We start from the raw sequence: 19,000 nt of genomic DNA, 5'->3' as shown, positions 1-19,000 counted from the left end.
GTCATTCAGAGAAGGCCCCTCCCTCCCCAGCTGACACCTGCGGATAGTGCCGCAGGAAAGATGGGGTGCGTTGTCAGCCGGCTCCTTCTCGGAGGCGCCGCAAGGGGGCTTCCGATTTCCAGGACAGATCCCCTTCCTTCCTGGTGGTCGCTGCCTCCCGCATCCCCCTTTTTGTGCAGGGGAGAGGGGGGCCAATGTGGCCACCTGAACACAGAGGACAAAGCTCAGGGGGAAGAGCCAGGTGGGCAGCAGTCGGGTTTGGGAAGGGCTGTCCGAACTTGCCGTCTCTCTGCACTTCTGGCGCGGTCATCCAGTCTCCGACTCACAAAAATCGCGAGCCAGACACTGCTAAGCCCCTTCCTCCCCCTCCCCCCGCCCACCCTTGCTGTCATTCTTTTCCCAAAGGAAAAGACCGGGTGACCTCCTCATGGTCAAGCCCAACGACTTTCTCCCAGAGCTCATGTGCCTTGATTCTGAGACGGTGATGGGTCTGCTGACCAGCCATTTCCTCCTTCTAGACGTTGTGGTTGCACCTGCTTAAGACCCCAGACCTTCCAGGTTCCCCTCCTTCCTTTGTGAGAGCCCTGTCTTCTCCACGCGACCCTCTCCCTCTGCCCCCCTCCTCCCGACACACCATTGGCCCCCTGGCCCCAGGACCCTCCTCACTCCACGGGGCCTTCAGACCAGGCTGCGTCCGAACCTGCAAACACACAAGCTTCCTGTGACTCCACTTCCTTCGATGCCTCATAAGGCATCACTGAAGCAGCGAGAAACTTGAAGTTGTGTCCTCTACACGGAGCTCCAGGGCCCGAGGTCACCCCTGAAGTGTCCATCATCTGGTCTATACGGCCCCGTGAGTTACACTAGTCTCTCTGCCGTTTCTGGGCCACACAGCGACCTCTGCCCCATGGCCCCAGTCCCTGTCCTCTGTGCCGAGACACAAGACCATCCTTCGCCTGTGTCTTGTCACCTCTGTGGAGGTTACTGTTCAGAAGCCCGTGCAACCACCCCAGACCCCAGGCCCCAGGCCCAGTCTTTTCTCCTCCCTCTGGTCCAGGGAAGAGCTTGGACTTTCCTGGCTGGAGTCGGACCTCAGCCTGGGCCAGCCCGCTGCATACCTGGGAGGAAGCGGTCCTCAGCCACGGGGCCACGCCTGCACGTCAAGTCCTTCCCAAGAGGAGCGCAACCACTGGGCTGTGCAGCTCCCCGACGTGGCACCCGCTCTGACTCTGGAACCTTCCAGCCCAGCCCTTCACTTCCAACTGCCGAGTGCCCATCTCCCCCTGGAGGTCCCCCAGCTCCTTCTCTCTCAACCGCCCAACTCCAACGTCCCTGTCTGCTGCCCGAACCAGCATTTCTCAGCTCAGCATGATGTCCGTGTGCAAACGGCCCTTCCCCACGCTTCTCCTTCCCTCGCCCCTGTGTTTGCTCACGGACTGAGACTTCCCAGGCCTACTGCTTAGCATCCTCTGTGCAGCCCCAGAAAGGAGCGCCTCCTGCTTCTGAGATTGCCAAGGAGGGCTCCTTCCGGCTGGCGTTGGAGTGTGAGTCGGAAACCAGCAGCTGCTCCCACCCCACTCTCCTCGTCTTCCTCCAGTGACAAGTCCCGGGACGGGCGGCTGGGCCCACGGCTGCCGAGCACAGAAGCGACATTTCCCAGCAGCTCGTTGAGGCCATGGGATGGTTTCTGCAGTCTGAGCAGAAACAATGTGTACGGGGTGGGGTGAAAGGGGGTTTACAGCTGTTCATATGGAAAATAGTGTGATCACTAATAAATAACAACACAAGAATAAACTGTGTTCTGTGTACTCACAATGGTGAGCCTACTTTTGCCCCATGCTGCATAATGTAAACAATGGATTGTGCCCCGAAAGAGAAGGGTATGCCTTCCCTGCCTCTTTTCTGGCTTCCCACATTCTGACCAGATGGCAGTTGCAATGGCAGGAGCTGGTGCAGCCTCCACGGACCACACGCATACTGAGGGTGGCAGAGCAATAAAATGGAAGGGCCCAGGGTTCCTGGACAACGTCACGGGAAGAGCTGTAGTGCAAGCTAAAGCCTTTCCTTGAGAGAGAAATACATTTCTATCCCACTGAGGAGTTTGGTCATTTGGAATCTCTGTTACAGAAGCTGAACCACGGCCCTAAATGACAGAGAGCTAAAGAGACCTTCAGTCCATTTCCGTAGCATTTTGCAGCTATGAGATCTGGGGGGAACTACTTAACTTTTCTAAGCTGTAGTTTCCTTAACTGTATGCCTGTTTTCAAGTGTCATTTCATAAAGAGACACATGAGGTAACATTTAGTAGAACACCTAGTACAACATCTAACATATACTCGGGCTTCAGCAGGCATTGAAACAGACAGCCCAGCCGCCTCTGCAAAATGCCGACCTGCCCCCATGCCCCTGGACTAAGAACCTTCAAACACTTCCACTTCCCTTACAACAAACACCGAACCGTCCACATGACCGAGAAAGCCCCGCCTCGCTCACCCACCTCTCTACCCGAACCTCCCCCGCTGGGGCGTCCTTTGGCCACGCTGACCTTGCAGTTGCCTCGCTCCTTCCACAAACATTGATAGGGGGCCTCCCTCACGCCAGACACGGAGCTCAGCTTCTGATACAGACCTGGGTCCTTGCTCTCGGGGACTTGACCAGTTGGAGGGGGGAAAGGTCAGATAAATATTCAGTGTAGCCCTGGCTGGTGTGGCTCAGTGGATTGAGACCAGACTGCAAACCGAAATGTCGCCAGTTCGATTCCTGGCCAGAGCACAGGCCCGGGTTGCAGGCCAGGCCCCCGACTGGGGACGTGCGAGGGGCAACCAATTAATGCATCTTTCACACACTGATGTTTCTCTCCCTCTCTTTCTCCCTCCCTTCCCCTCTCTCTAAAAGTAAATAAATAAAATTTAATAAATGAAAGAATAATAATAATACATGTAGCTAGCCTTTATTAAGCATTTACTGTTTGCCAGGGGCTGCCCCGGGCCATTGGCACAGGCATAGACTCACAGTGGCTGCAGCCGTCCCTGAGTCAGGCACCACCATGACCGTCGAGCATTTAAAAGCCGTGGAAACGGGAGCAGAGCAAAGTCGAGCACCGTGCCCAGGGCCACACGGCCAGTAAGATGGCGCCAAGGCCGTCTGGCCCCACGGCCCTCGAGTGCTTCACCGCTGTCCCACCTGGCCTTCCAGTGAAAGTCAAATTGCACCTGTGGCATCTGCCACCCCAGGGGGGCCCACAGGGCTCAGATGCCCTGGGCCTGGGCACGGGCTGTTCCCTCTGCCTGAAACTCCTCCTCTGCCTGCTCCACCCAGCTCACTTCTGCTCCCCCTGTGGACCCTGGCATTTGGAACGTGTCACCTCCTGAGGGACACCTTCCCTGCTCTCCACAGACCCTCCAAGTCCATTCACAGACTCTCGCCGCCTCGCTTCCCTCCAGGGCACGCACCCCACTGTACTCACGTATTTGCTGATTCTCCGCACGCCTCCCCCACGCTCCCTTCCCTCTGCCATCGGGCCTGGAAGGCTGGGCGAGGTGCACACACGCCAGCACCGCCATGCCCAGTCCAGCACCTGCACAGGGTGGGCGCTCAGCACACAGCTGGGGAGCTGGCCGCTCGACTTGCCTCAAGGCACAGCCTCAAGGTCTCCGCTAGCTCTGAGGCTCCGTGACTATGTGTTCTCTGGTCTCCTGCCTTCCTCAGGGACCTCTGCACCGTGTGGCCCCTGCTCCTACCGTTCCCAACCAGACGGGGTCCCCTGAGGAAGAGGCCGTGGTGCTGCCAGGCCAGAGTCTGCTCAGGCAGGACATGGGCCTGGCGGAGGGCAGCGGGCTGGCGGCCTTACAGACCACCCCTAGGTCCCCAGGATCTGACCCCAGGAGAGGTTCCCCAAGATCCACCGGGAGTCAGGGAGCAGAGCGTACTAGGAGGAGGGGGCCCAGACCCCGGACATCCTGTCTTGATGGCCAGAGATGACCTCTAAGCCCCATAAACGCTGGAGCCAAGGCGGCGGCTGGACCACCATCCCTGAGCGCTGTGGTCTGGAGTTGGGAGCCAGCGAGATCGATATCGTTCGGGAGGCTTTCAGCTCCGAGTCCTTTCTGCTGCCAAGTCTCCCCCGAGGACTGAGGCGATGGTGCGGAGGAGGCAAGAGGCGGAAGGGGAATGGGAAGGGAAGGGAGAAGGGAAGGGAAGGGGGAAGGGAAGGGAAGGGAAGGGAAGGGAAGGGGGAAGGGAAGGGAAGGGAAGGGAAGGGAAGGGAAGGGAAGGGGAAGGGAAGGGAAGGAAGGGAAGGGAAGGAAGGGAAGGGAAGGGAAGGGAAGGGAAGGGAAGGGAAGGGAAGGGAGTGTGTGTCCTTGAGGACCCACAGCCCAGCAGTAGACCCAGGGCCACCCTGGGTGCTGCGTGCTCTCCATCCTCACACCGGCCCTCCCTCAGGGCAGGTGTTATCCCATTTTACAGATGAGGGCTGGGGGCCGGAGAGGGGGAAAGCTTCTCCGAGGCCCCACCAAAGCCAGCACCAAACCCAGCCATGCCTGCTTCTGAGGCCAGCGCTCCCCAAGGCAGGCCGCACTGGAGGACTGAGGTCCAGTCGGTGGCGGGGCCCAGCCACACGGGCACTTGGGGAGCGGGAGGGAAAATGTGGCTCTCCTGGGCTGTGCCTGCGGCTGTACCCAGAGCAGAGGCTGGGAAGAGCCTCCTCCCCACACCTTCAGGGACCAGAGCCCACTCCTGCCAAAGTGCCCCCTCCATTGCCAGCAGCCCCCCTGGCCTCCAGCCTCCCTGCAGCCCTCGCCTGGGACAGCGTGCAGCCAGCGAGCACTGGCCCTCATCCCTTGGGGCCACAGCACATGCAACAGCGAGCATCCCAGCCTCCCACGCCTCCCCTTCTCCAGACGGACCTCTCCAGGGTCCCTGAGGCTCTTCCACCCCACCGGCCGTTGCCACCAACTGCAGTGTGGCCACGGCCCATGTCCAGTGGCCTCCCCGGAGGTCCGGTCTGCAGAACTCCGGGGGGTGCTCCCTCCCCTCCTCTGCAGGGGGCACTGTGCTGTTTGGTGCGGCCCCAAGGGCTCACCACAGGGGCAGCCCTGCCCCACTGCTGGCCCGCTGCCCTGGGACCGAGTCAGCCAGAATGTTTGGCGGGAGGCAGGCAGGGGAGAGGATGCCTTCTGGGAGACGCAGCACAGCCCACTGTCCTGTGCATGTGTGCACACATACACACGTGCACATGCATGTGCATGCACGCACGCACATGCACACACGAGCACAAGTGCATTTGGTCTGGCATCTGCAGTCAGTGCTTTTAAAACCAGCCGTTCCATATTTTAAACTGCTTAGACACTGCTGAGACTAATAAAGCCATTTGCACCAACTCGTGAGGAAAAGCCAGTTCCTTTAAAAAAGGAGGAGGGCCCTGACGCGTGCGGCCCCGCGGGTTGGGCATCGTCCTGCAAACCGCAGTCACCGGCTGGATTCCCGGTCAGGGCATGCGCCTCGGCTGTGGGTCCGGTCCCCGGTCAGGGACCATTCGAGAGGCAGCTGATTGGTGTTTCTCTCTCACATTGATGTTTCTCTCCCTCTCTTTCTCCCTCCCTTCTTCTCTCTCTCAAAGATAAATACCATCTAAAAACTACAAGAAGGGAGAATTTAACACCCATGAGGAGGAAGACCAGGGCCCCCGGAGTGGGGTTTTCCAGCCCTTCCCTGCCCACCATCATCTGTGCATAGGCTGCAGGTGACGTGTTCCCTGGAGACGGCGACAGCTCCTCCTTCCTCTGCCCTTGCGAGGGGTGGGGCTGAACGCCGCCTGGTGGCAGGGGCAGGGACACCGGGACTCCGCTCCTGAGGGGAGGAGACAGTGTTCTCCCACTCCCAGGACGGGGTGAGCGGGACAAGCTGGCTGTGGGGACGCCCAGGCCAGTGCAGAGGGGACTCCTCCTCCCAGCCTGTGTCCAGTGCGTGCGGGCCGTGGCCATGCACACACGTGGCCATGGAGGACGCAATTTGGAGAAAGTCCTTCCACAGTCATTCTGGGCCCAGGCCACCCACAGAATCCCCCGGGGAAGTCCCAGGGCCCAGCTCCACCTGAGACTGATTCTCTCGGGACCTGGGGGTGGGACCCAGGCTCCGGTGCTTTCCAGCCATGTCTGAGACCTAGGGAGAGACTCCTCACCTCCAGCCCCCCAGCCCCATCCCTCTGCCCGTCCTGCCCTCACCTCAGCCGGTGTTCCTGCCTCTTCTGGGGCTGGTCTCTGCGTGTGCCCCGCGTACCTGCTGCAGCCAAAGGTCCTGCTCGCCAGGGCCAGGCCTCACCCCACCCCCACCCTGGCCAGCCCTAGGCTGCAGAGACCCCAGCACCATCAGCTGCACAGGCCCCAAGATGAGGCCTTGGACCGTGTCCCCACTCTGCCTCACTGTTTAATGTCCCCAAAGCCAGGCTGGACCCGCCTCGCTCCCAGACCGCAGCCTGTCCTTCTCATCCGTCACTCTAGTCCCCTGCACCAGACCCAGCCCAGGTCTCCACGTCACTCCACAGCCGGGTGGCATCAGAGGGTGACCTCCCCATCACACCGCAGCAGCCCTGGCCCACTCCCCAGGGAGGGAGGCAGCCCGGCTGCCCAGCTCCCCGACAGCCCTGTCTGACCAGCCACCAGTCTTCCGTCCTGTCTGCCCAGCACCCTTCAGAGTCCTGGGAGGCAAACCCCGAGAGCAGAGGGAAAGGCGTGAGCTAGCCCGCTTGCCCGGATTCCTGGCCTGGCTCTGCCGCTTCCTCTCCAGCCTTGCGCTTCTGAGCAGTCTCTGCGCCTCCCTGGCTGTATCCCGGTTCCTTTCTCTGGAAAGTGAGGACAAGGACAGCCCTTATCTCACCGGGTCTGTGTGCGTGAGAAAACACCCAGACGTGCTCGGTGAAGTCTTGGCACGCAGCAGGTCTGCCCAACGCCTGCCATCACCAGCAGGGACAAGCACCAGCTGTGCCCAGCGGGAGCAACAGGACCTCTCACAGCCTCGGTCTCCTTACTTGTCCCCCGGGACTGGTGCCACTGACCTCATGGGTTCACTGGGAAGATGACATGTGACGATGCCTAGCACATAGTAGGTCTGCAATACCTGGTCCTCCTCCAGTGCACGCAGGCAGGGACCGTGCCTCCGTGTCTTTGTGTCCCTTACAGCAGTTGTCAGAGTGCAGCCTGGGGACCCGGGGGCCCGGAGACCCTTGAAGGGGTTGGGCAAGGTCAGAACCGTTTTCCCAGCAACACTAAGCTCTTGTTTGCCTGTCTCACCTGCATTTCCGAGTGTGTGCGGTTTCCCGGAGGCGCTTGTGCGTGAGAGCAGGACACAGTGAGTGCAGGCGCCCATGGAAGAACCCCGCTGTCCTCCGTCCGGCCGGGCCTGAGCGAGCCTTTTCAACAAAAAGGCCAGACAGTGTGACTCTGCTCACCCAGCCTTTCTTGTTTTAGAAAAGAGCATTTTTTCATAAAATTTTTATTTATGTTAACATGCGGTGAGTATGATATTGCTATGGGAGTGAACTGGTAAACACTTTTAAATGTTCCCGGTTTCCACTTGGAACATGGGAGATGTGGAAAGACGGCACCCATGGGAACAAGAGAGCTCAACACTGAGCGTGACGGAGCTGGAGCCGGAGCCGGTGCGGGGAGGCTGCCCACAGCCCACGGCCCACGGCCCTTGCCCCTCGCCGCACCAGCCGAGCTGCGCTCTCAGCACACGGCCACTCACGCCAGCCTCCCAGCCACCCCGCTGGCGGCACTGCACGCTCGATGGGGGCCTAGGGTCGTGTGGCATCAGCGTTTCAGATCGGCCAGGGCGCCCTGTGCTGTGCCGGGTGGGCCTCAGTGGGTGCCGCCCCGAACTTCCCAAACTGCAGAGGACTCGCCCAGGACCACCAGGCCGGAACTCGCCTGCAAACTAAGCCGACTCAGAGCCCAGTGGTGGGGACAGACTCCGGATGCTGCCACCTGAACCTGGGGTCCAGCTGTGCCTGGACTCCTTGGTCCCACGGGCCCACAAATTCCTCTTTTGTTTTCTTACGCCAGTTTGAGCTGAGTTTCTGTGCTGGCGGGAAGAGTCCAGACGCACCCCTCGCGGTGACCAGAACAAGAGCTGGTGGCGGCAGGCTGCGGGAGGACCCGGGGCGAGCCGTCCGCCCGGTGGGACGCCCCTGAAGCCAGGTGGCCAGAGCCTGCGCGAGGCCAGGTTGGCCCCCCAGAGACCTGGCAGACCCCTTTCCAAAACAACGCAGCCGGACAACAGCGTGGTTTTTCTTTCACTTTATCATTTATAAAGCCATACAATGGGTCGCAAAGAAACATCGAAGCAGCTGTACAGGAGCAGGGCAGCATCAGTGTACAATACATTCGTGTCCGGGGTAAGGAGCATACACCAGGGCTTATACAAGGTGGCGGGGGTTACAGGCACAAGGATAGAAAACAGAAGGTATACTTCCAACTATATAAATACAGTCAGGGGGCGGGAGGAGCCGGGTTATTCTGTTTTTCCCGCAGAGGGCTGGGAGGCAGGGGCGGAGGGGGGGCAGGGGTGGGGCAGGAGGAACTTCCCACGCTTGTTTCGAGTGGCAGGTCAGAGGGAGGAGGGGAGGAGTGGGGAAACACAGCATGCAGTCACAGGTGTGCTCCTCACACACACACACACACACAGACCACACACGGGCACAGGAGAGTCTCGAACCGCTCGACACTGATCAGAAAACACACTGGGGACATCCCTCCACAATCACGCAGCGGCTAGAGGTCCTCCAACACTTCGATCGACCGTGTGAGGACAGCAGAGCCTCACCCCATCAGCAGCACGGACAGCCCCCGGGTGGGCGCCCTGCAGGCCCCGCCTCCCGATTCCTTCCACGTGGGATGGCATTAAAGGTGACGTCCTCCTCTTGCCCACCTCCTCCAACCCAACCCCGCACTTCCCTAGAGATACAAGCAAAATGCGCACACACAGACACCCACACTTGCACGCACACGCACACACGTCCCGTGTTACCACCGGCTGGGGGCCTCCAGCCTGGGACCCCGGGGCCTGGCCCCGGGTGAGGAGTGACTCCAGGCCCCTGCCGCTGACCTCTCCAAGGACCCCGAGCGAGGGAGGCACGGGGGCAGGAGAGCGCCTTTGGACAGGCCATCGGCCCACTTGCTCCCCAGCTGGGAAGAAACAACGAAGGGCAGAGGCCCCGGGAGGTAGGCTGCACGTCCAGGGCACAGGTGCTGCTCCACCTGCAGACGCCTCCACACCCTGCCCGGCAGGAGCTGCTGGCCTGTCTCTGCTCGTGCCCGCGAGGGGCGGGCAGAAGGACGTCCTGGTCACCCCCTCCTGGGAGCTCCTGCGCTGAAGGATCACACCTGTCCAGCCAGCTGCCTCCACTTACGGTCACAGAGCCACCGAGCACCCTCTGTCCTGCCAGCGCCTGACAAACCCAGGGAGTCCTCGGAACCCAGTGGGGGAGGAATTCTGGAAGTCCATGTGCTTTAGCAGCCACTGCAGGAAAAGCTTCCGTGAGAGCCAAGGTCAGAGGGCCTTTCCCAAACCTGCCCGGTCTGTCCCTCACACACCTGGCCGAAACACCACGGCCTCAGGGTAGGGGATTCCAGTCACCCTTGGAGGTTGGTCAAACAGCTCACCTCCCCCGTATTTCCCCTTTGGGGTCACCTCTCCATTGCTCCCATGCCCGGTGCTCCCCTCTTGCTCCACCCGGGAAGAGCCACACGGCCAACACTGGGCCAGGTCCACCGTGGGGCCTGGCTGGACAGCGAGAAGCAGGCTGGGCCTGGAGTGGTCACCAGCTGACCAGGCGTCTCCCAGCCCCCCCCCTCCCCAGGCTATTTTCAAGACCAGACAGTGCTCTCCTGGCCGACAGACAGACTCAACAATAAAGAGCAAACATGTTGAGGGAGGGGGAAGAGAGAAAAGGATCGACATTTACATGATAAGAACAATAATTATTAAAAGTGCTTTCTCTTAAAGGACATCTTTGGCAAGAGTACACTGCAGTGCTGTGGGGGGTGTGTGTGCGTGTACGTGTGTGTGGGTGCACGGCCTGACCGTGAGACGGGGGGGTGGGGGGGCTACAGTATCTTCCCAGCCAGTGTCTGACCCGAGGGGCGGGGGCCGCTGTGGAGACGGGGGCGCCCTTCCCCACCATCCTTCTGCAAAGGCCAAACTCTGGGAAACCGACTCCCTCCAGAGGAACTCTGGGAAACCAGCTCCCGCACAGGGAGTGTGTTGGTCAGCCTCCCAGCGGCCCCTGGGTCCTTGCTCAGGGGGTCACACTCAGCTCAGGCCTGAGTGGGGTGGGCTGGCCATGCCTGGGAGGTGGGCGGTGGCGGGCAGTGGGAAAGCTCGTGAGAAGGCGGACCCTGGGCCCGGGTACGACCAACGGTCTAACACTCCGGCCAGCCTCAGTGTGGAGAGGACACCCCCAGGGCTGTCCAGGGTAGGGCGGGGGCGGCCGGGGGGACTGAGATATTTACAAAGGAAGGGGTGGAACACCTCCCATCTGGGCAGACAGCTGGGGCCCGTGGGGGCTGAGCAGAGGGAAACCCCAGCCTCTGGCCCGAAGGCCTCAGAAGGAAGGGCACTTTGGAGGAACCTTAGCCACCAAGCACAAGGTCTCAACTTCCGGGCAGCCAGGGGCCGCTGCCCGCCTCCTGCAGACACGCTCCTTTCCAACTCCCTGGAACAGCGTGTCCGCACGGACGCAGCTTCTCGGAGGAGAAAGAATACAAAAGACGCACACGTTACCCACACCCGCACACTCACCCCCGTGCCCCACTGGCTCACTCGCTCGCTCGCTCAGAACGTGGTGAGTGGGCTCATCTCGGGGCCTGGTGGCCGAGGCCTGGGCCTGCCGGGAAATAAGGGGCCGCAGGGGATGGAGCACACCCCCCCCTCCCCGCCGAGCCCCAGGCAGAGCCCAGGGAAGGCCAAGGCAGAGCAAGGGGACCCCTGATCGCCCCAAGGGCAAAGGCCTCAACATTTCAGGTTTCACTTACAAACAGGAAGAGGGATGGGAACTGGTTTACGCCCAAGGAGGCCATAAAGCAATGTGGGGAAACAATAAATACTTCTTGTCAATTTACCTATTCTTTTTTTAACCTTTTCTTACATTTTATTAGCTTACAGGTTCTGTCAGTACGTCTCATATATATATTATATATATTTATATATCAGTACAGCGCCTCTCTCTAGGGGACCCTCAGAGGCTTAAGAAGCCCCTCAAGCATGGAGCCTCGGTGGATTTTCCTTCCATGTCAGCTTCGAGTCTTTGGGTGGAGGCTGGGGGTTTCGCCAGGGCCCAGGTGCACGCTAGGCCCTTCAGCCTCACGCGTGCCTTCTGCCCTCTGCTCACGGGCAGTTGGGCTCTGCCGGGGAGTCCAAGGCAGAGGGGGGAAGAGTAAGGCTCCAGTGACGTACACAGGCCACGTGGTGTGCAGGCAGCAGCCCCCAGAGCTCTGCTGGGCCACCCTGGACAGCCCAGCAACAGTCAGAGCCCAGACACTCGCAGAGGCGAGGACAAGGGCTGCAGGCATCTGCCCGGGGCCTTGCTGGGCAGGGCTCCTGGAAGCAGGTCCCCCAGGATGAGCCCAACACAGGGACCCTGCAGGACAGAACAGGGCAGGGCAGGGCAGAGCAGGAAGGCTCAATCCCCAGCACCCAGAAAGGCATCATGCAGGTAAAGCAAGTCTGAGTGAGATAAGGCTGGTGTGGGCGCAAAACCCAAGGACGGGCCGAGGGCTGGGAGCTGGCGGGAGCAGCCTGCCCACCTCCCTGCTGGGCCAAAGGATTCAGCAAAGACGCCTAGAGGTCAACAGCATCTGCAGCTGAGGATCTCTCCCCACCAAGGCCATGGAAACGCATGTCTCCACCTCCTCAAATCAACGTCCCGCCCCCTGGTGGAGGCAGAACGGGGTTGCGCTGCAGGGTGGGCTGCCCCACTCCTGCTGGGTTCTCTGTCCAGGGGAAAGGCACTCGGGGTCACTAGAGCGCGGGTGCAGGGACCAAGGCAGAGCCTGTCACCCACACTCCTGGGTGCCCCTGGGGAGAAGGCTGCCGTCCCCTCCCTGATGCCGTGTCGCCGCAGCTCGAACCTGCTTTGGACAGAATGCGTGTGTGCGCAAACATAAGGAACCTGGGTGAGTACACCTGTTTATAATTCTAGCAGAGAGGCAACTCTAACTCCGAGGGAGGATGCGGGTGCCGACATATACACAACCCCACATGCACCCCCCACGCAAACTATACATCGGAGGCAGAGCAGAGAGACCTTGGGTGCCCCGGGTCCGAGATACTTTCAAAAGCAAACGTTCCGCCACTTGGTGCCCCACGCTGGCTCTTCTTAGTTTGGTAAGGTACCCTAGAGGTGGCCGGAAAAAGATGCTCTCGACTTGATTTCTCCTTGCAAAGCGGTTGGGCTAGAGGGACACTTCTCCACTTCTCCCCAAAGTGTGGGCCCCAAGGAGGTCGGTTCTGCCTCCCTGGAGGGGCTCCACCCCCTGGGAGGGGGAGGGGGCGTCAGGTGGACCTGGTCAGTTTTGAAGGCTTCGGGGTTGCACAGCGGCCATCCACCCACAGGAATCGAGTTCTCCTCCTCCATCCTTTTCTTTCTTTCTCTCCCTCTCCCCCCTCCCCTCCGCAATTCACTTCCCTCTCCCCACGTCGCACTTTCTTCTCTCCTTCTCCAAAATTGGCCCCAAGTCCTCCCTCTGGATTCAAAGGTGGTCAGGATTCACGGGTCCCCTCCCGCCACACCCATCCCCAGCGCCCCGGCCCCGGGGGCGTGGGGCGAGTTCATCTCTTCTGGCCGGCGCTCAGCATGACCTTGGAGACGAAGTTGACGATGGCAGAGGCAGGCTGGTTGGGGTCGAGCTCAGCAAAGAGGTGGCAGGCGTTGTCCGTGGTGCTGCCCTGCTTCCGGGCCACAAAGCCGAAGAGCCTGCAGGGGCAGGAGAGGGGTGACAGGTGTGAGGGAGAGCCCCAGGCCACCCAGGTGAGCAAACTTATCTTCAGGTCAATCTCTGTCCCCCACGGTTCCACACCTCCTGGGCACGGGCGCTGGGGGAGGGCAGGCAGGGGACATAAGAGATGACAGTGTCACGTGTTTTGGGGTAGGCAGAAACTCCCCAAAGCCCAGGGGAGGGGGAGGGGTCACTGCAGGCAGCTGACAAGAGGACGAGACTGGACAGACGGCAGAGATGAGACCCAAATAAAATGGGGACATTCCTGGCTGAGCTTCTCTCAGCCCATCTCAGCCCCACCCCACCCCAAGTGTTCCTACACACGACAGGTAAGCACAGAGTGAAATGCCGTCTACCTGCCAAAGGGCTTGTTCTCCTCACACACCAGGAGGCGGTCAGGGAGACCAAAGGACAGGGGTCGCCACCCTCCCCGCACCACACACACACCAACACACACACACACACACATTTCTCCTGGGCTCCAGGGAATGGGAGGGGGAGGGAGACCCCGCAGCTGTTCCCCCAGCCCCCACGCCCTGCACCGAGACTGGAGTGAGCTGGCATTCTCTCTGTGCAAAACAGAGTTAAAAATACGAGAGCAGAGAACAGAATGTGAGCTCAGGTCCCCTCCCTGCCCGCACGTTGCTAATTAGGGCGAGTCGGGGACATCAGGACAGCTGGAGATTCCGATGGAAACCCCTCGCCCTGGGGCTGGACCACAACAGCTAAAATTAGAAAAGTTGGGTCCAGCTTGCAGCCTGGACCCGTGTGCACACACACCAGGCTGCCTACAGCTGCTTCAGGGCCTGGGAACCACTGGGCCAGAGGTCTGGGGGAGTGGTCTGCCCAGGACATGGAAAAGCCCGGGTCCCTGCCCCACCCCCAAGTCCCCTTTCCAGGCTTGCTGGGCTGCCCCGTGCGGTGGAGGGCAGGCGCTCAGGGCCCTGGGAGGGAGTGGCTCGGAGTTTTGGGCAGGATGGCACACCAGCCCTGGCCGCCAGGCTCTGCCAGGATGGGGAGTCCCCTGCCTCCCTCCCCTGAGGTTTATTTCAGCTCCAAGGCCTCCAGGGCCAGTTCGGCAATAGCCAATTCCTTCTGCTTATGGAAGGGGATCCAAGCAAGCAACCTCAGCCCCCTAAGGCAGGGAGGAACACTCCTTAAACTCGGGGCCTCGGGCATCTCCACGCCTCACCCTAGTCCGGCCCGCAGCCACTGAGCTGGGCTCTCCCAGGCCTGTGCCCTGCCCAGCGAGGCCAGGTCAGCAGGAAGCTCAGCACAAGACCTCTTCCTGAATGAGGAGAATGACTTTCAGCCCTGGGACCAGCCCACTTCTGTCCCTGACCCCTCTCCCCCAAACAGGGCCCAACGATCAATGAGCAGGAGCTTCTTCAAACACAAAGCTCTGGCCTCCTGTCTGGTGGCAGGGACATGGAGACTCCTAATGACCCCTGTGAGCCCAGGAGAAGGCTGAGCCAAGTGTGAGACAAGCTTTGAGACGGCTGGACACCTGGGTCCCCCTTTCAGCCAGGCTGCTAACTCTTCACGTGACCCGGGGCAAGTTGAGGTCTTCTCCATCCCACACACCCCTCTGGACACCCGCTGCTCATCACACTGGCTGACTGCCGGTCGGTTCCATTCCCTCTTGACCGAGGTGGCCTCACTGGCCGGAACCTGCCCCTGCTCCCCCGCCCCTAGCCCATCCCAAAGAGCACAGCCAGCCGGGGTGGGTGGGAGGCCACTTACTTCGCAGGGGCTCCTCCCTCTGTCTTCATCCACCTGCGGAGAGAAAGACAGCACAGCGTGAACCACTCCACCTTCTCCCCAGAGCTGGGCCCGGGGCATGCCCGAACCCTCCAGGGGAAGGCGGAGCAGACTCCTACGGCTGGAAGCATTCAGATAGAACTATGGCCCACCTCCCAGGGAGCTTTCCCCCCGAGGTGGAGAGGAGACACAGATTCAAGGTCAAGGACAAGACAGAGACTTTGAAAGTGGACATTTGAGTTCCTGGGAGGGTCTCCAAATTTACCGTGGGAAACACTCAAAAAGATGCCCAGGATGATTGCACTCCCTCAGACACAAGCCGATCTTCCAGTTGAACCAAAAATACACACACACACACACACACACGGGCACACACTCGTGTGCATGCACATGCACACACACACACACACAGACTTCCGTGCTCCAGAGCTGGCTGGGAGGGAAGGTGCCTACAAGAGACTCACTTTCTCTCCTGTGGATCCAGGTCGCAGAAGGTGACAGTGTTGAGAGGGTAGTGTCGTCTGAAGAAGAGCCTGCGGCACAGACACCAGATAAACAGAATGAGCGCCCAAGTGGCAGCTCAGGCCACCTTCCCGTCATCCGTGGCTGTCACAGGTCAGCACAGCCTGTCCCCTGTGACCAAGACAGCCTGAGCTGCTCCCACTGGGGACAGAAGCACCGCACGGGAACAGACAGATGTGCCGTAGAAGCGCTTCTCACGTGCTAGAGGTTAGGAAAAGAAGGAAGCAACTGGCACTGAGGAATGAGAAATGGGGAGACCCAGGAGGAGGAAGGAAAGGGGCGGGGGGACATGTGAGAGAGAACATGAGAGGAAGGGTTCTGCTGTAGAAGGCAGGTCCTTTCGCCAGTTGCATTTGCGGCGGTACACCCAACGGGGGCGTATTTGTAGGAAGGTGGGAAAATGGGCAGAGGGACGGGCAGGTAAGTGGAGACGAATGGGGGAATGTAAACGGGGGGAGTGTAGATGGGGGTCAATGGATGCAGATGGCTGAATCAGCTGGTGAGTGGGGGAGCAAAAGGAAGGATGGACTGGTGGAAGGGTGAGTGGCCGGGCAGATGGAGGACGGACGGGAGACGGATGGGTCCCAGGGATGAGTCGACTGGTAAGTGGGTGGGTCCGTGGAAGGAAAGATGGGTCACAGAAGTGGGCAGAAGAGTCTTACTTCCTCTGGTTGTCGGTCAGTGTGATTCCCTGGGCAGAAACTTTGAAGTGCACAATGGTGGCAGCTGGCGTGGGGTCAGCAGCCAGGGTCTCGGAGATGGCTTTGGAGATGGCCTGTGGCCCCGTGAGTGATTCCATGTCCACGGAGTTGACGAAGAGCACGTTGCAGGCTGGAAGAAACCCACCCAAGGAGAAGTCGTGGGGGATGGGGCGGGCGGGGATGGTCCCCGGGCCCTCTCTTCAGGAAGAGGGTGGCAGAAAACTTCAGGCCAATCTCAGGCCAAAGCATCTGCACCCAGAAATGCGGCATGCCCACCCAGGGACGTCTGGGTCTGAGAGTGAGGTCCAGCCTGCACCTGCAGGAGGCGGCAGCGGGGCAGAAAGGAGGACAGGCCTGGCGAGGGATCTGGTCTGCAGTGGCCACTCACCTGCCCCTTGCTTCAGCAGGTCAGTGGTTGAGTTGGCAGCGCCCGAGCTATTTTTCGATTCATCTGTAGGGTCTGAGACAAAAATTTAATTCAGCTAGCAATTAAGACTCTAGAACTGGAAGGAAGCCCGTGTCTGGCTGGGCCCAAAGCAAGCTTTGAAAATAATGTGTGCAATGGATACGGCTTTTCATATCAGGCCCTGGCCGTCAGTACGCGTGTGTCCGGTTGGAATGTTCTGTAATTGCTCCCTGGCTGAGAGCTCTGGAGTCCGGCAGAGCTGGGTGGAGACCCTTAGCCCGGCACGAGCGGTCTGTCTACGGAGGGACGCCGTGGTGCAAGGCGCGTGCCCTCGGGTTCCTGAGATGCCCCATGTGCAGTGTTGGCCCAGCGCTTGGCACGCAGCGTACCTTCAAGGGGCAGCTGGTGGCGCTGTTCTGCACTGGAGTCTGTGCTCATCAATACGCACCCTCATTCATTAAACCGTTAATGTGGCACAATTATAATTTCAACATTAAAAAGAATTGAGTATTGTTTGCACCTGCATTTTCCAGACTTTGGTGTGCAGGCTTGTTAAAACACAGATTGCTGGGCCCCACCCTAGAGAGCCTGATCAGGTGGAACTGGACTGATCAGGTGGGGTTGGAGAATATTTACGTTGTTACCGAGCTCCCGGAGGCGCTGATGCTACTGGTCTCGGGATCATACTTAGAGATCTACTAGTTTATACAACGTAAATACCAATTTTATCATTGCTGAATTACTTTGGTAAATTCTGTAGAAATATAATTTAATTAGTGTCTAAATTGTACAGTTAATAATGCTATTTAAGTTCTGTTTGAACTTTTAAGCTAATAACAGCAGTCAATTATCATTAATAATTCAATGAATTGAACTGGATACACAGAAACTATGGAATAATATTGGAGGTTTTCTGTGTGGGCAAAACAGCAGAAGCTGAGAGAGAGAGAGAGAGAGAGAGAGAGAGAGGGAGGGAGGAAGGAGGAAGTCCCAGGGGAACTTCTGAATGTCCTATTATTGAACACAGAGGGTAAGGAGAAGGCACCTCACTCAGCTCCCAGTTTCTAGACCTCAAGTTCACGGCCAAGCAAATCCCCTGGTGTGGGCCCTGTGTACTTGGGGGCTGGGGAACAGAAGCCTCTGCTGTAATGGAAGCTATGCCGTGAAGAGCTCTGGGGTCCACCTGTCATCCTCCAAGGCTGGGACACCTCGGAGAGAAGCTGAAGTCTCCTTCGTCCCCGTGTCTCATTCAGGTTCTCGTCCTCTGTGTCCTGTGGCTCTTGGGCTCCATTCACACTTCGCACAATCAAACGAGGGCTTGCTCTTCCCTATCAGCTCAATGTCTCCTTGGTCAGGGGCCATCCTGACAGCCACCCACACTAGAAACTCAAGGGATATCTGACCACCCCCTTTCCTTCCCACGCCAGGCAGGGCCCAGCCCCCTCTCCTCTAAGAAATCCCTCCCCCTGCGCTCTCTCCTCTCCATTCAGACCACCCTCTCATGGTGGACCCTCCCAGGATCTAACCCTGCCCTCCCCTCCCCCTCCCCTGCCCCTTGGCCCTGCCCACCGACCCTCATCTCGTCCTCTGCACACGGTCCTCCCCACAACTGTCTCTGACTTCCACAGCCTCTTCTGGGATGAGCCTTATTCTGAGAATCCAACCTGAATTTCTTTGAGGCTCCAGAGAATTTTCCAGAACAATCTGGCAAGTCAATTATGTATGTTCCCAGAGTTAAGCTTTTTAATAAACTTTTCCTTCTCTTTTTAACAGGAAAAGGAGAGTGGTTTCAAGTTTCCCCAGATTGGCAAAAGGACCCCTTATCCTCCCTCCCTGGCCCAAGTGCTGGAGCGCTGGCAGGGCTGAGACACGACGGAGGCCAACCCGAGGGTGCGCTTGGAGGGGAAGGAGTGTCAGGTTCCTACCTCGGTTTGGAATGACCAGCTTACAGGGCAGAGCCAATGGGATGATGGAGTGCTGGTAGACCAGGGCAGAGAGAGACCCTGCAGGGAGGGAGACAGCATGTCAGGGGCAGCGTTGCTGGAAGTGGGCTGGGGCGCTGAGGAAGCCCACCCATGCCAGCTTGCTAGCCCCGGTCTTCAGCTTCTTCGTTCTTCTCCCGCATCCCACCAACAAAACTGAAAATCCACTCCCTCTTTGTTAGTGAGCAAGACCCAAGGGAGAAGATTCCAAAGGTTCACCCTACTACTCACAGGTTACCCAACAGCTTTCCTTTCTAAAAAGTTACTCCCAGCATCTCTCCCAAGCCCCGCCAACTGCTGGCACCCCTCTCAGGACAGGGGGTTCAAATCCCAGCTAGGCCACTTATTAGCTATGTGTTTTGGAGTAAGCCTGACTTCTGTGAACCTCCACTTCCTCCTCTGTAAAATGGGACGACGGCACCTACCATGAAGGACTGTCATGAGACCAGAAGTAATAGGAGGGACCTAGACAGTGACGTTCACATGGGAGGTGGTCAATAAGGTCGTTACAGCTGTTAATCAGATTACAACGGTAACAGGCCTCAGTGGGGTAGTGGGGTAGAACACAGAGAGGGTTTTGGCAGAGTGAAGGGGCCACAGCACCGAGGCAGGGAGCCACCGTCCACTCCTCTG

General features: G+C 59.2%; 1 protein-coding gene across 16 annotated transcripts in view; it reads right to left on the bottom strand.

Moving 5' to 3' along the window:
- Positions 1 to 8,285: 8,285 nt before the first annotated feature.
- TNS1 (tensin 1) overlaps positions 8,286 to 19,000 on the bottom strand; it is a 183,928-nt gene continuing 173,213 nt past the window's right edge. For all 16 annotated transcript variants that reach the window (XM_036022866.1, XM_036022867.1, XM_036022864.1 and 13 more), the window contains 6 exons: positions 18,311 to 18,388; positions 16,368 to 16,439; positions 15,941 to 16,109; positions 15,221 to 15,289; positions 14,739 to 14,771; positions 8,286 to 12,973 (listed from right to left, as the gene is read on the bottom strand). In XM_036022866.1, the coding sequence (XP_035878759.1) occupies positions 12,829 to 12,973; positions 14,739 to 14,771; positions 15,221 to 15,289; positions 15,941 to 16,109; positions 16,368 to 16,439; positions 18,311 to 18,388 (566 nt within the window). In that variant the 3' untranslated portion in view covers positions 8,286 to 12,828. The remainder of the gene's footprint in view (positions 12,974 to 14,738; positions 14,772 to 15,220; positions 15,290 to 15,940; positions 16,110 to 16,367; positions 16,440 to 18,310; positions 18,389 to 19,000) is intronic.

The sequence above is a fragment of the Phyllostomus discolor genome, chromosome 4, assembly GCF_004126475.2.
Source record: "Phyllostomus discolor isolate MPI-MPIP mPhyDis1 chromosome 4, mPhyDis1.pri.v3, whole genome shotgun sequence".
NCBI classification, from domain to species: domain Eukaryota; kingdom Metazoa; phylum Chordata; class Mammalia; order Chiroptera; family Phyllostomidae; genus Phyllostomus; species Phyllostomus discolor.
This window is presented reverse-complemented; position numbering and strand designations above follow the sequence as displayed.